The following is a 16,023-nucleotide window of genomic DNA, read 5'->3' on the forward strand; positions in this document are numbered from 1 at the left end:
GGATACTCCGAGTTCAACCCAGAGTCTCCGGCCTCCTATTACTTTTTCGGTGTTGTTTAGATCGCAAGTTTCATTATTCCTTTGTATGTCTTACACCTTTAGCTTGTTGTTATGAATATTGTAGCATACATTATGCATTTCATTCATGCTCATCATTGCACCCATTCTCCTTTAGTGAACGAAGAACAGGAGCGTGTCACGACCATGGTTGAAGGCGATGCCAGTCTGCTGGAGTTTTGTGAGTGTTGCACGGGTAGCATAAGGCAAACCCTAGAGCAGCAAGGTAAGCATATAAGTATACTTCTCCCATTAATTTGGATCATATGCGTCATATGTGATAAATTACACTCTGTATGTTATGAATGAGTTCGAGTCGATGTCAGATTTATGATGGTTAGAACCTATGTTGATGCACTAATTCTCCTATCTTGAATAATTGTTGATCCGTATCTTTGTAGCCTAGGTTCAATATGATGTTGTCTAACTTAAAATGTTATTTTCGATGCTTAGTAGCAAGTGCTTAGATCCTCGGTAGAACTCGAGCAGTGAAATGTTTTATCATTCGCGAGCATAGGCTTTAATTACTTGTATAATGATCATAATGATGAGTTGATGGTGTCGGTTGGATGAGTGAGGTGAATGTGGCAAGATGTGAGCGGTGTTAGGGGTGTTTGTCCTGCTGTATATGGAGTTCCCCTGGGTAGGTCAGGAGAGGGACCCAGACACCATAGGTTGTTTACATCGTTTAAGCATCAATCATTGTTGCAGTTGGCTTTAGCATTTTTTGTGCTTACTTTATGTCATATATGGGAACAATAAGCAGATTGCCTTTGTAGTTGTGGCTTTTTGGCGTGCAGGTCGATGGTGTTGGGCATGAGGCCGGTTAGGGTATCTAGTTTGCTTCATGAGTAGTTTTAGATGACCCCCGCACCTATAGGTGTATGTTCAAACGGTCGGGGCTTATTGAAAAAGGTTGATATGAGTACCCCTAGTGTGGACCTGTGTGGTCATGCAAGCCATATGGTTCTTAAGTCGTGTAGGTAAAGGAGTACTCCCTGTAGGGTGTAAAAACATTTTGAAATGACGTGCTCTTGGTCATGAGCATGATTTTATCCATTTGTAGCAGTCATAGAGTTACGAATGTGGTTTGATATGGTTGAGATGGTTCGTTATAGATTTTATTAATATAGTTCCTTTTACATTATGTTCAATTGATGTTTATGTGCTAGTTTGTTACTTTGGTCAAGTATATGTGCTCACATATGTTTATGTCAAATTTTCTTTTGCATATGAATTTACTTAATCATGTGGCCGTATTCTTGCTAACATTTTAATGCATAATCCTTGGAGTCACGCTATTTATAAGTGCCCATTATGGATTAAGTCTTGCGAGTATCTTCATACTCAGGTGTTCTACAGGTTTTGCAGGTGAGGAGAAGTTCATTTTTGGCTACTTCACTCTCACCGATACGAGTGGCGGGAATGAGTAGTGCATCCTACTCCTGAAGATCGTATGTTCGGGATGAAGCCTAAGGGCATATGGCTTCACCCATCTTTTATTGTCTTTAGCTTTTGTTTCTGCTGCGTAGTTTTTTTTTGTTGGTTAGGGGTTGAGCAGGTTTTAGTCTCATCCTAACTCTCTTTTGCTGTAAACTGTATTAACTTGGTGCATGCTTAAGAACTTGTAATATAATGTTAATTACTAGATTTTTCTTAAACTTTGTGGTGATATTCCATGTTGAAAAGGCATGTTTTCCGATCTTGTGCACAAAACACATGCTGGGACTACCGGTGCGGTATTCTGATTATTCGTTGAAGTCATGATTAAGAAAATGATTGACTTAATGATTAATTAGAATACTGTTTGGACAGTTTCTCACAGCATACTTCTGTCCATCTGCATAGGTCGTAGAGTCATGAATGTGGAATAATGTGCTACAGTATGTTGGGATGTGGTTGAGATGGTTCTATTCATAGATATGTTTGAGATGGTTCTATTCACATATATGTTTATGATGGTTCCGTTACAAATATTTATGATGTTGATGCTTACAAGATAGGAGGGATATATGTGTATGGTTAAGTATAGATGCTCACATTAATGTTCCAAATTTGCTTTCACTTATGAATTTACTTAACCAAGTGGTCGTCTCCTTGCTAACATCCAAATGCATGATCCTTGGAGTCAGGTTATTTATATGTACTCACGCTGCTCCTTCAGGTGCTATTGATGTGGAGGAGGTAGTGTTCGGCTACTTCACGCCCGCCGATGTAGATGGTGGTGATAATTAGTGCAAAATACTTGGATGACGTTATTTTGGGGTGGAGCCTAAGGGCATATGGCTTCACCTATCTTTTGTTTTTGATAGATGTTTTCTTCTGCTGCGTAGTTTCTCTTTCGGCTAGGTGATGATCCATTTTATTGTCCTCCTAGCACTCTTTTGTTGTAAGTTGTTAGAAATTGTTACTCAAAGACTTATAATATATTTTTAATTATTTGCTCTTTATTAAGCTTTGTTGTGATAACGTATGTTGGAAAGACGTATGTTCCGGTCTTGGTCACAAAACACATGATGAGACTACCGGAATGGTATTCTGGTTAATCATTGCAGTCGTGATTATAGAAATAATTGACTTAATGATTAATTAGAATACTATTTGGATGGTTCCTAACACGGCTTCACACATCCACATCCCTAGTGAGCCTTACGACCCTAGGACAGAGGACACATACTTGCGCTGGTTCCACGAGGTGACGCGAGTTAGGTGCATCCCAATGCCTCCGGAGCCACCGCAATATGAGCTGGAGGTCACTGACACGTTCGCTACGAAGTCGGCGGCAACGTATCACACAATTGTACATGACGCTTGTTAGATTGTACTGACTTTCATTCTTATTATTAACTATCAAGCATTGTAGGTGGACACGTGTAGGGACGTTGGTACGGAGCTACTAGACTTTGTGGTCCGCTAGGAGTCAGTCCCACAGCAGGTTGACCCAAGCGAGCTGATAGCCAGTCTATGTCAGCTGGGACGGTGTTGCCTAGACGGGTTTGGACACGCTTCGTGCTAGAGGTTACGGGATGTCGTCGAGCCTACCACATAGACAAGGTCACCGTTACGCGTGCAAGCTACGCCGCCACGCTTCCATATGGAACCACCCTCATCGTCTCAGCCAAAACTAGTGCGGTACATGCCGACTCTTGGTTTTTGCTCGTGTGCTTCAGTTCTAGATTTGTCACTATCAATGTTATCACTCGGGATAGTATCTTTCATATCAACTATATTGTGATGCATGACATTTGACATACTTGTAGCATGCAACAGTTCCAAGCTCCTTCGACGCAACATCTGGCTTGTTGCACTCCGTCAAGGATGACTAGTTAGCGTTGCCGATCGATGAGGAGGGCCCATCGCAGACATCGGGGGCACCTCTACCGACGCAGGAAACACATCCCGACCCTACCACCCCTCCAGACGTTGCTCGCCCTCGGTACCCTCTGCACTACCCCTTGACGTACTCCACTGGCCACGTATGTCACAGAGTAGAAGGCCAGCGGAGGGTGACAGGTGTGCGCAACAAGTGCGCCTGTGGCCATGGCGACACCCGTTGACTGTGTCATTGGACATTACGTTGACTGTAGGCTTTGCTAGTCCCAAGACATCTTCTACGCATATGACATACGCTTCTTCATGTGTACCAACTACTAGTACGACAAGCCTCGATGGACCGTACGAGTACCCACCGGTATAACGACATACATCACTCATGTGGCACTTTTCATACGATTTTATGCACTGTATTACTAATCTTCACTCTTTTTTCCATTTGTCAAGTCTCCTCCATCTATATGTGACTTCATGGAATAGCTCGACATGGAGCAAAATGAGCACCAGAAGCGGTAGGTTGACATGAGCATATGGTGGAGGAGGGAAGCGTACAAACTCTAGGAGTACGAACAACAACAGGAGGAACTATGACTGAAATGTCGGGAGGAGGGGCATATAAGGAAATCAGCGAAGGAGCCAGCTGAGGCGTGCGAAACAGAGAGGGATCGGAGGTGGGAGAGGGCCCGTCGCGCTAAGGCGGAGGGCCCCGATGCCCTACGAAATGGCAAATATCCTAGATACACTCAGTAGATAGCAACTATTATAATCTGACATATTTTCATTCCTTTAAGGCATTTTAGGTTTAGCAACGGCACGCTATTAGGTTAGTCTTTATACGTACTGTATATACCAACGTTTGTTGTCATCATCTCTTTATGGTTACCAGCGTATTTAACCTTCGTGCAAAGGTTCTATGATAATTGCGCTTCTCAACTACTATTGTTCGCAAAATTATATTTTGTATCCTCCCAACGTTACTTAACAAAAAAAATACTCATACAATTTTAGATCAACTAAATTAAGAAATGTCGACAAAATCACATCAAACCAAAAATATGAAGAAAAAAATGAACCACTTTGTGATGTCATTAGCCTCAACCTCATTAGGAAATATCCGCTCAACCTCATTAGGAAATATCCGCGCGCCTCATTGCCTTAGCCTTCGTGTAATCGTAGTTGATATTTTTGAAAGAATGTGAATTTTTCTATAGGATGTACAATGAGTTATGACGGTGCATCATTAATATTTCATAAATTATTATTAAAAATCAAATAAAAAGAGACATAACCTATCGGCACGTGGAATACCGACAAGAATGTCAGTAATTGGAATACCGACGGTCATGTCGGTATTCCACGTACCGACAGCCCTGTCAGCTAACAACTAGACTGGCACCCATATCGGTGTCTACCCAGGGCCTGTCGGCACGCGGAATGCTGACGTGCCTTTTCTCTGCATTTCGTGTGCCGACAGGCCCCCGGGCCCGGTGTCACATAGACTGTCAGCATTCAAAGTAACAACAACCTTGTTGATACTCTGCGTGCCGATATGTATCTATTCTTGTAATTTTATGAATTTAACTACTATTTTTGCAATTTTTAATAAAATTATATTATTAAAAAATTCCAAATTAATTAACCTAACATACATACGAATCCTCTTTAGTTCAACTAATAACACTGCTTTTCTCAAATTAAGCACCCCTAGCTACAGCATATTTTCTAATTTTTGAAACCTGATTTCAACTCAATTAAGTTTGTGTTTGTCAAGTGGTCAATTTGTCAAAGAACAGATGTTCCCATCCAAAAAAAAAGTACAGATGTTCGAATAAATAGCTTCGTTCTGCATTCCTAAAAGACCAATTTCGCAGGGAACAATTTCAACCCATGCGAGAGATAAGATAGTTCAGCATTTGCACCAAATTTAGCTCTATTCAAGTTTAAGACAAACTATGAAACAACAACCATATTCACATGTACATGTAGCATGATATCGATGACAGCAGCAGTAACCCAGGGCTGACATACAAATTTACAGAAATTGTGACAATCCAAATCGGCAGTCTGTAATTATGTATCGTGTGTGCTTTCAAATTGTCCTACACTAGATTACAATAATCCAAGTTCAAAACTGCAATACAGCAATCGCTCCACCTCGAAGCGTACAAAGGGTCCTACACGTGAAGATGAAATAGCATTGCGTGCAACCTCGCATATAATCTTAAGTACAATCAATTCCGTTCTTCAGCAAACTGGATCTGTTCAAGTGGTGTAAACTGGACAGTGCTCTTGTTCTTAGAAACCCAGTACCCCACAAAGATAGACAGGCAAATGGCCACCACCGAAAGGAGCAAAGCAAAGGCAGTTGCAGCATCCCAAGAACGGTTAGGAGCTGGGCGGTAATGAGCAGCTTCGAATGAAGGTTGTATATCCAAAACCAGCCAGTTGCAACTGCCTGAGTAATGCTCGGAGTTGCTCCATGCTTTGCCGTCAGTTGGGTACCAGAAAGCTACAGCCATATTGCTGGGCTGACCTATTCTGAACTGTGCATCCTGCATTGCCGAAGGAACATTTCAGTATTATATTTGGTCAGGGAAATGATGGCATAAAACTCAAGCAGTTCAAATTCATATAGGTATTATGTTTGTCAGTTTGCAGGCTTGAAATACATCCACACACATCTAATGCACCCTGAGCTGCCTGTTAGGGAATTTTGCAGAAGATGCCTGCTTTTTTGGGGTGTGTGCCTTTAAAGTTTGGACGAACAAGTGATAATGGGATTGTTGGATCTCAGTAGAAACCAGACAACTAGGAAAATCATCCAATTATATGTTATATCATTTAGGTGTAGTTTGAACTAAACATCTGACAAATTTAGCTATGAGATTAACAGAAACACAATGTATAGAAGTTCATTGAAGGCCTCCCAATAACTTTTTTTTTTGCCACTGCATATCCATGAGTAGCTGGTGCTCATGCGGTAGTGCCTTAAGAATGTAGTGTAGTGGTATTTAAGTACCTGTTGAAACTTATCCATTGTTCTTAGGGGTCTTGAGAACTCAAAATAATATGTGCCCTTCTCATCTTGTTTTCCAAAAGGACTGTCATCATCAACAAAGCCTGGAAGAAGATTTCACATGATACTCAGAAGGATAAAGTTTAATTCGGGTGTATTTGCCCTTTAGTCAACATTAATATAATGATAAAAAAGAATTTTGATGACTGGCCATATGGTTCTAGAGCTAATATTTTCATATTCTGGCAGTGTAAGTTCATTACTCATTATTAAGCAATATAGTCGTCAGCAGGTGGAGAAGGGGGGGGGCATTATGAAGATGAAAATATGCAATCTCAACTCTCAAGAAGATGCTCTCCATATGTTATGTGCATTGGCATATAGAAAGGTATGCTACAATGGTGAAGCATCCATAACAAAACCTATTAAAGAAAAAGAAAGAATTGAGTTTGATGGGTTACCTGAATGGACGGTCAGCGAACTATGCCACCAGGCACCATGCCAATCGTTTTGAGCATTTGAATTATTCTCTGGAATAAGAATCGTTGCAAACATGGTTAGATCACAAGGTTAGTACAACAAATAACCAAAATCTAAATCTATATACGATAATTTCTGAATTTTATAAGCATGGGTACCTTTAGGGCCTATTCCATCAAGGTATCGGCAATGTGGATTCCATGCATAGACATCAACAAGGTGGCCGAACCTAGATTAAAGAAATGTTTAAACAGTAAGTTTCTACAAGATACAATACATAATTACACAACCATCATACAACAAAGGTAGACCAGAATTACCTGTCGCCTCCATTTCCATCTGCATTGTCTATGAGATTGCCACCATAAAGACGTCCAGGAATAGCATTTCCCACTGAAAAGTGCATAATGTCAACCTCATGACCTCTGCAACTTTTGCTTGTGCAAGAACCCGGCATGTCTTTGCATCCTCCCATCTAAATAGTCAAACAGCATTGCGTTTAACATGCATGATACAATGACTGATCAGAAACAGTAGAATATACATTATCCAGAAATACAAAAGGAACTCATGACACAACATGACAAGAAACAAAGCTAACTACATGTGTGAAATTACAGCAACACCTGTAATGGCTAATAACTGGAAAAAATTCAAACCTACATTGTAATATGTGGCTTTCTCTCCAACTTGGAACATCAGAGCAACAGAAGGGCACTTACTACTTTCTCTGCATTGATCAACAAGTCAACCAAAAGCACAAGTTAATTGATATAGAACTATATAGCTGAAACTAATGGTAGAAGGCTGACATCCAGTTTGAGAATGAAATCATTTTCACAAGACACTACCAATTAAATGAAACCAGCAACAGGCCTTAAAGAATACCAAGGCCATGGAAACAAACTGTTGTCCATGCCAAGGCACACTATATCTAATCAAATCACCATCAGGCCTTTATCTCTTAAAGAAAGACCAAGGGAATAAGAAAAGCTGGCATGATATGATCATTCGATAGACCAACTGAGAATCATGTATAAATCTATAGGCCTCCATCAACTGACAAGGACAAAGTTGAAGGAGAAATAGATCGAGGTGGCTTAGTGCAGCAAAATAGGCCTGTTTGTTTCAGCTGGAGATTCTGAAAAGTAGCTTATAGAAGCTGAATTGTGAAAAGCTGGATTGTGAAAAGCTTTTAGATTGTAGATTCTAAAAAACTTTGATGGACAGTTTAGTAAAATGTACTTTCACAATCTATCAAAAGCTGAGAAAAATCAGCTTCACAGATTCCCACAATCCAACCAGCAAATTTTAAAAAGCTATAAATAAAAGCTGTCTGTTTGTTTCAGCTTCGGATTGTAAAAGCTGAAAGCCACAATCCGAAGCTGAAACAAACAGACCCATAATATGGCAGATTGGCTGTCCAAAGTCTCCAATCCAATGTGACGTCTCTGAACCAAAAGAGTGACCATAAAGAACACTACAACTTCCACTAACCATCATTCTATCCGCACTAGTACAGATGTAACACAGAAAGAAGGCGAAAGTACCCTTTACTGTATGCGTAAGCCCCATCAACCTGCAGCATGAAGAAAACATTGACGCCATCATGCACAGCCTGCACAGCGCACTACAGAAGTTAAACAAAACCAGCATTTCGGAGATATCAAGGTATCAAACACACAAATCGGCTCTTCAACTGCAGACAGAACGAAGTATGAACTCGTTCACAATCCGAGATTTTGCAACGCCAGACAACCGAATGCTACAGCATATGATCGAAGCCCATGATTCGACTCGTGGATCAGTGGACCACCATTTCGACAACTCAAGCAATCTGCGCTCAACCAAATTGCTTCCACATGTTTCCCTACGAGGAGAGATGTAGGAACGTGGCAGAGACGCACCTTGACAGCGACCTTTCCGCCAGAGTAGGCCTTGTCCTCGTCCGGGTCGAGCGCCGGCAACAGCGCGAACTCCGAGGCCTCCACGCCGTCCCAGTCGTCGCTGTGCCCGTCCACGGTCACCTCCCCGGGGCGGAACTCCGCGAGCACGCGCCCGCCGCCGCCGGCGCAAGTAGGTGCCTCGCCGTGGTGCTCGTGTGCGGCGGCGGCCGCGAGGAGGGCCGCGGCGACCACCAGGAGGGCGAGGATCCTCATCATGCGGATAGGGGGACCCGCAGATCCAGGCGTCGCAGTGGAGCGGAGCCGCAGGCGCTCGCGTGGTCGAGACGGTGAGAACCTCAAGGTCTAGTCAGGATGGGCCCACGCGGCGGCGGCGGCGGCGGCGTGGAGAACAAGGAGGCGTCCGTCGCCGGCCTGGTTGGAGCGCTTGGAATTTTGCTTCACCACGTGAATGGCCGGAGTTGACGGGATTACCCCTGCAGTTTCGCGCTGGCCCGCGGGCGCGGCCCCGTGGGGACTGGGGACTAGGGAGTGGGAACGAGAGGGTGATTTGGGGATTTACTAGGCGTGAACCGGAGAACACGAGATCTGGCTGCTGTTTGACCGCGGAGGGACTAGAAGCCGCATCTACAATGCTGAATCCTGAACCTATTTCTCAACCGTCATTGTCTACGTCAGTATATAGTTTGGAGCCATCTGATGGAAGACAGCAGTGATAGATGGCTGTCTGATTCTTCAGCAGCTAGCGTTGTCAAGCGGTGCCAGATGCCTTTGCTCTCGGTGATGATGGTTCTCACCCTAGCTAGGCTCCCGTATGTTTTAGATGCACGTCGTCTCCGTCTCCAGAATCGAGACCATCTCTCTATCTCCTTCGGCCTCTGTCGCCACCACTACCTGAGAAAGAGGGAGAGAGAGAGCCTCCGAACTTCTTCTCAATCGCGACCACGGTCGCCTACGCCTCCTCCCAATCGGAATCGCGGCCACATCCTCAGCCCGAGGGTAGGGAGCAGAGGTCTCCACCTACTGCAACGCGAGGGTCGCATACAAGGTGTACCGAGCGACGTGCGCGACACGGGAGCCCGGTGGTTGAATGTGTCTGTGTGATCGCTGCAAGTGGCACTATCGAATTGCTCACCGAAGAAGACCGTGGTCGTGACCAAGGTGAGATCAATGCTGGCCATCGCGCCTTGCCACCACGGAAGAAGCAACGAGCGGGGGAGATGCCACTTCCCCTCGTCATCGACCTGTCTCGCACCCTCTGCCCCGCCGTCATCAAATACACCTTCCAGTTCGGCCCGCACCTCGCCGCTTCACCGTCCCTCCTCACTGATATCCTCCACCGCCTCTCCCCGCTCCCCTTCGCCATGCTCAACTTCCGTGCCTAGCCATCACAGCACCTGCTTGACATCTCCCTCGCCTTCATCCGCCTCCTCACGCCCCACCTGCGCCACCACCCAGCCGCCTGCTCCCTCCTCCTTGACCTCTCCCTCCCTCCTCACTAACCCCTTGTTCCCCACATGCAGCGGCTACGCGACACATACCGGCCGGTGCGGTAGCTCCCGTCGACAGGTTGGATCAGCCCTAGTGGCTGTGGCACAGCCATGGGCCCGCAGCCGTTGCAGCGCAGCTGGCCCGTGCCGACGGATCCCATTGCTGCGGCCCGCGACGCGCGCTCGCCTCAGCCTCTCAGCCAATGCTAAACCCATTTCTCAACCGTCATTCGCCCACGTCAGTATTTGGTTTGGAGTCGATCGATGGGAAACAACAACGACAGATGGTTGTATGATTCTTCAATAGCTAGTGTCGTCAAGCAACAACCGATGGCTTTGCTCTTAGTCATGACGGTTCTCGTCCTCGCTGGGCTCCCATATGACAGTTTCCGGAATCGAGCCCACCTCTCTATCTCCTTCCGCCTCTGCCGCCACCGCTACCCGAGAAAGAGGGAGAGAGAGAGAGAGAGAGAGAGCGTGCCCGGGCTCTCCTCGGCCACGACCGCGACCACCTACGTCTCCTCCTAGCCGGAACCGCGACCACATCCTTTGCCCGAGGGTAGGGAATGGAGGTCCCCGCCTACTGCGTCACAAAGGTCGTAGACGAGGTGTACCGGGCGACGTGCACGGCACTAGGAGCTCGACGGCTGGATGCGTACGTGCGGTCGTTGCGGGTGGCACTATCAAGCTGCCCACAGGAGAAGACTGTGGTCGTGGCCAAGGTGAGATCAATGTTGGCCATCATGCCCAACCGCCTCGCCACCATAGAAGGAGCAACGGGCGGGGGAGATGCCACTTCCTGCCGCCGCCGACCTGTCCCGCACCCTTTGCCCCGCCGTCATCAAATCCACCTTCCAGCTTGGCCTCCACATCCCGCACCTCGCTGCTTCGCCATCCCTCCTCGCTGATGTCTTCCATCGCCTCTCCCCACTCCCCTCCGTCGCGCTCGACTTCTTCCACGCCTAGCCATTGCAGCACCCGCTTGACACCTCCCTCGCCCTCATCCGCCTTCTCGCGTCCCACCCGCCTGCTCCCTCCTCCTTGACCTCTCCGTCCCTCCTCGTCGACCCTCTGTTCCCCACGGGCAGCGGCTACGCGACGTGTACCGATCGGTGCGGTGGCTCCCATCGACAGGTTAGATCAACCCCAGTGGCTGTGGCGCAGCCACAGGCCCGCAGCGGCCGCAGGGCAGCTGGCACATGCCGACAGATCCCATCGCTGAGGCCCGCGGCGCGCACTCACCTAAGCCTCTCAGCCACCAGTACTAACAACTCCACACCCTCACCCTGTCCATCCAAACCGTCGCCACACCCCGCGCTGCGCTCCTCGCCACCACCAGAGGGGATAGCGAAGGCGAGCGGCTTCTCCACCAGCCTCGAGCTGCAGCTTCCCTCCTTGCGGGCACGAGGACGCTTCGCTGCGTTTCGTGTACGTGTGTTTTTGCCCCCGCTGCAATGCCCGCCACCTGTTCACTCTAACTACTGTGAGGCGCTTGCCTGGCTTTGGTTGCTGCTGTTCAGGTGCCAGCAAAGAGCTTGCTGCCGCGGAGAACAGCCGCTGGCGCTCCGGAAGGTACGCGCTTGTGCTCGCGTGACTGTTAGGACCGGTGCGTGTGGTGTCGCGGAGTAGTGGACTCTGAATTTTCTTGGTCAAAATGTAGGCCTTTGAGTGGTGCAGAATAGGTCTCTTGTAGCCTGTTTGGTTCTTATCTTCAAGTCAATCTTTAGGTTGCGTGCAACAGATTAGTTATCAATTGGAAATGGTGAAGTCTGAAGGAAGCAGTTTCACAATTCTGCAGCTCCTGAGTTGGGGTTGGTGCCACAATTTCCAATCGGATGTCGATTCTGTAGGCTGTGCTAATGTAAATTCGTAAATTGGGATGTAATTTGCATCCTGAGCAGGTATTATGTTAAGACAGGATTACAGATTAAAGCTGATAAATCGTACTTCGTTCGGTTTTAAATATACGACGTTTTGATCAAAATCTATCCAATTTTTAATGCTTTGACGGTCAATAGCTTCTAAAATATTTACTTTGAAAACATAAAAATCATATGTGTAGATTTATTTTTTTAAAAATACTTTTATAATATTATATTTTTAGGTTTCTAAAATAAATATTTTATAAGATATTGACAATTAAAGTTTTAAAAATTTGATCAAATTTTGATCAAAATATCATATATTTAAAATCGGAGGAGCACCATAGAAGGATATAGCTGGCTAATTGCTTGGCGCATTTGGGCTTTTATCTAAATAAGAATAGTTATTATTCTTATGTTTCACTATGCAGATGTGACATTCTTATGTTTCATTAAGTATTTTTTTATGAAGAGAGATGTTGTATATAATGGAGAAAGCTATCACCAATTCTTACAATTGAAGCAAAGAAGAGGATTGCAAGCAACAGTTTTGCATGTTACTCCACCAATATTAGACAGTGAGGAAAAAAAGGAAGCAAATGGCTGAAGAAAAATGAAAATCAACATAAAAAAAAACTTACACACAAGACAAGTGAATCAAGAGAGGAAAACTAGAAGAACGAGAATTCAAGCATATAAAACAAAATATATTTTTATTACTCAAAAAGATCAACCCTATTTTAGACGGATTACAAAGATTTTTCTCTCAAAACTCTCACCTATTATATAGTTTAAACACTCATCATCATCTCCTCTAAAACACTAGCACAATGCTCTCATATGGGTGGCACAAGAGGCTCAATTGGTAGATTCATCCTATCCCAGCCCTATCTCTCTATTTATAGAGTTAGGAAATTTGACCCTTAAGTTTTCTAGTTTTTTCTCAAAATACTCATATCTTTTAGTACACTTCTAACTACCAACGAGGGTATTTTAGTCTATTTTATTCTCCATTCATCGGACGATCGTGGCTCCTTTACGACTTAGCTTAGTCTCGACGCAAGCTTCGCGATGGTGTCATGTACTCCTCTAGTCCTCCCACGATTTGAGATCAAACCATGAAACCCTAGCACGCTTCTCAAAGCATGACTAGCTGTCACTTTCTTCTACCTGAAGCAAGTGCTCTGATGATAACGTGTGTCCTCTATCTTGCGATCTTGACCACTAGTAAGTCTCTTCTGCTTTCAATCCCTCGGGCTGCCTTGTCACTTGCACCGGCATCCCCTTCGCTTGACTTTATCAACACGTCATCTTCATCCTCCGTTTCATGCTTTGCTTGACCTTTATGTACAGTTAGGATCACCCTTGACTCCGACCGACCCTCCTTAATCGTCTGGTATCAAGCACCCGTTGTCGACCGTCAAGTTACATCCATCACCTACACTCCTTGAAACAAGCAAAAACATTTCTCTACATTCCAAAACATCTCCAGTTTAGCATAAAATCAAAAACTTCAACTCAGAGCACATCCTGCAGAAAACGTGAACACCGGATATACAGGTGTGTTCTGTTCCTGAACAGCGGATCATCCGGTGAGTGTAACACTATCTATTCTTGGAAAATTTTGCTCTCTACAAGGAAAAGTCTGAGGATAGCTTTCGGTGATCTCATGTCCATCACCGAATAATCCGGTGTGTGCTAATCCACCGAACTACCCTTCTGCAACCTCTCTACAACAAAAGATCCGGTGCATTCTTCGGTGTTCATAATCTCAACATCGGATTATCCGGCGTACATAATCAAACTTGGCATAAAAAATCTCCTCTCTGCAGAAAATACTCTGGCGCCCTCAAAGTCCATCACCGGACCATCCGATGTTTACTTTCATTTATACTTCAACACTGAAAATGCTCTGGTGCTCACTTCGCCATAACACCGGACTATCCAGCGTGGTAAAAATATACACACCGGATGTTCCGGTGAGGCATAATTTTCTGAACTCTAAAACAGTCTGCTCCAATTCAAATTTTGGTTAGCCATAAATAAGACCTCACACACACAAGCTCATGCGAACCAAAATTATTTCAAATCCAACGTTGTCAATGACTCACCACATGCAAACTAAGGCACATTTCAACTTAGTTTCTCAATCTCCCGCTTGATGAGTGCATTGACAACATTCAAAACACAAGATTTGGGTTTGAAGAATTGAAGTACGTCCAACTGACCAAAACTCGAGAAAGAGTAAGAACTATGTCACTTGGCATAAGAAATATTACAAAAGGCCGACGAGATCCAAAAGACCAACCAAAATCTCAAAAGAGCAAGAAAAACTCAAAAACAAATGTTCCCTCTTGATGAATGCATATTTTCTTTTAGGTTTGTTGCAAATATTCTCATTCTCTTCCTTTGAAGCATATTTATACATATTCTCATCTTTGTGCATATGTTCTCCCCCTTTGGCAATGCAAATATTAAGGATAAAATATTATGAAAATTCAATCATAAATGAGCTTTTAAAAGTATACCACAAAATATTTGCGAGAGCTAGAAAGGTCAAAGGGCTCCGAAGGGTAGAACGTAGAGCTTACAATCACATAGAGGCTAAAAAGAGACAGTGGCACAAGAACATAAAGCTTGATAAGCTAAGCCTAAAGAATTAGTTGGCGCATTTGATTTCACATAGCCGAATTATTTTCAAAGTGACCACCACATAAGCATACACTCGTACCAAGGCAATATAAGTATTAAGAACTAGACAATTTCAATCTCAAACTAAACAAACAAGTGTTGTTCATGATAGTAGGCTTTGCAAACGCTCACATATGAAATCAAGACTTAGATTGATCAAGTGGTTAAAAAAAATTAAATAGTTAGGCACATTTCTTTGAATTTCATTTTATCCTCAAGTTGTCTCTTATCCAAGCAATGTGTCACGTGATTAGGTATGTCAAACACCTTGAGGTTTCAAGACAACCGTATTGGATCATATTTTAGGACAAGAGACTTGATTTTTCATGCTTATTCGTTTCACACAAGTTATCAAGATGGTCACAAAATCAAGTTAAGTAGTGTCTTTGCGACACAAGGAACACATATTCCTCTAAGGTTCTATCAAGAACTAAATATTTAACAAAGAAAGAAAATATAGTGCAATGTTCCCTAATCTATTGTCTTAAACTAAGAAGACCTAGAGCAAGATATTCATTAAACTAGCCTTAACACAAGCATTGACTAAGCCTAAGCAATTACGAACATGGTGATCAAGAATGTAACATTTCATAGCGTACATGATTCACAAAATTGTCAAATTTCATCTTAAAGAAAGCAAGCTCACTTGAAATATATCATGTCAAAGTATCAAGAAGAGTCTAAAATTAAAAGATTGTTCCACACAACTACTCAATTTAGTCCAAATTCAAGTCTAGCAATCAAAAATGCTAAAGACATATAAGTCAAAGCTCAACTACTTTGATTATCTTACAGAATGTAATGTAATGCAAATGCAACAAAAATAAGATAGAGTATGTACAAACGATAACTCCCCCTCACACAATGCAAATCTTGTAGCACCTGCAGGCTTGGCGAATATATCGGCTAGCTGATGTTGGATATCTATGTAGCTCAACTCAATATCTCCCTTCTCATTGTAGTCTCTTAGAAAGTGGAATCTCATAGCTATGGGTTTGGTTTTGGAGTGTTGAACTGGTTTGTTGGCTAAGCATATGGCACTGGTGTTGTCACACAAAAGTGACACACTATTGAAATTCAACCTAAAATCTCTCAAAGTAGCAACCATCTACAATATCTGTGAGTAACAGCTAGCAGCAGCTACATATTCAGCTTCAGCAGTAGACTGCGTAACGCTAGACTATTTGCGA

General features: G+C 44.0%; 1 protein-coding gene and 1 long non-coding RNA gene across 2 annotated transcripts; one reads left to right on the forward strand and one right to left on the reverse strand.

The window, feature by feature from the left end:
• Nucleotides 1-5,343: 5,343 nt before the first annotated feature.
• On the reverse strand, nt 5,344-9,390 carry LOC133912356 (uncharacterized). Its single transcript, XM_062355043.1, has 8 exons — nt 8,794-9,390; nt 8,437-8,504; nt 7,550-7,616; nt 7,207-7,361; nt 7,045-7,115; nt 6,868-6,936; nt 6,410-6,510; nt 5,344-5,942 (listed from the first exon to the last, which is right to left on the reverse strand). Exons 1-8 carry the CDS (start codon nt 9,046-9,048, stop codon nt 5,622-5,624), a joined length of 1,107 nt encoding a protein of 368 aa, XP_062211027.1. The 5' UTR covers nt 9,049-9,390; the 3' UTR covers nt 5,344-5,621.
• A 2,144-nt stretch (nt 9,391-11,534) lies between these two features.
• On the forward strand, nt 11,535-12,205 carry LOC133911012 (uncharacterized). Its single transcript, XR_009908575.1, has 2 exons — nt 11,535-11,708; nt 11,801-12,205. It is a non-coding gene; the product is annotated as an uncharacterized LOC133911012 (long non-coding RNA).
• Nucleotides 12,206-16,023: the final 3,818 nt, after the last annotated feature.

This window comes from Phragmites australis, chromosome 3, assembly GCF_958298935.1.
Source record: "Phragmites australis chromosome 3, lpPhrAust1.1, whole genome shotgun sequence".
Classification (NCBI taxonomy): domain Eukaryota; kingdom Viridiplantae; phylum Streptophyta; class Magnoliopsida; order Poales; family Poaceae; genus Phragmites; species Phragmites australis.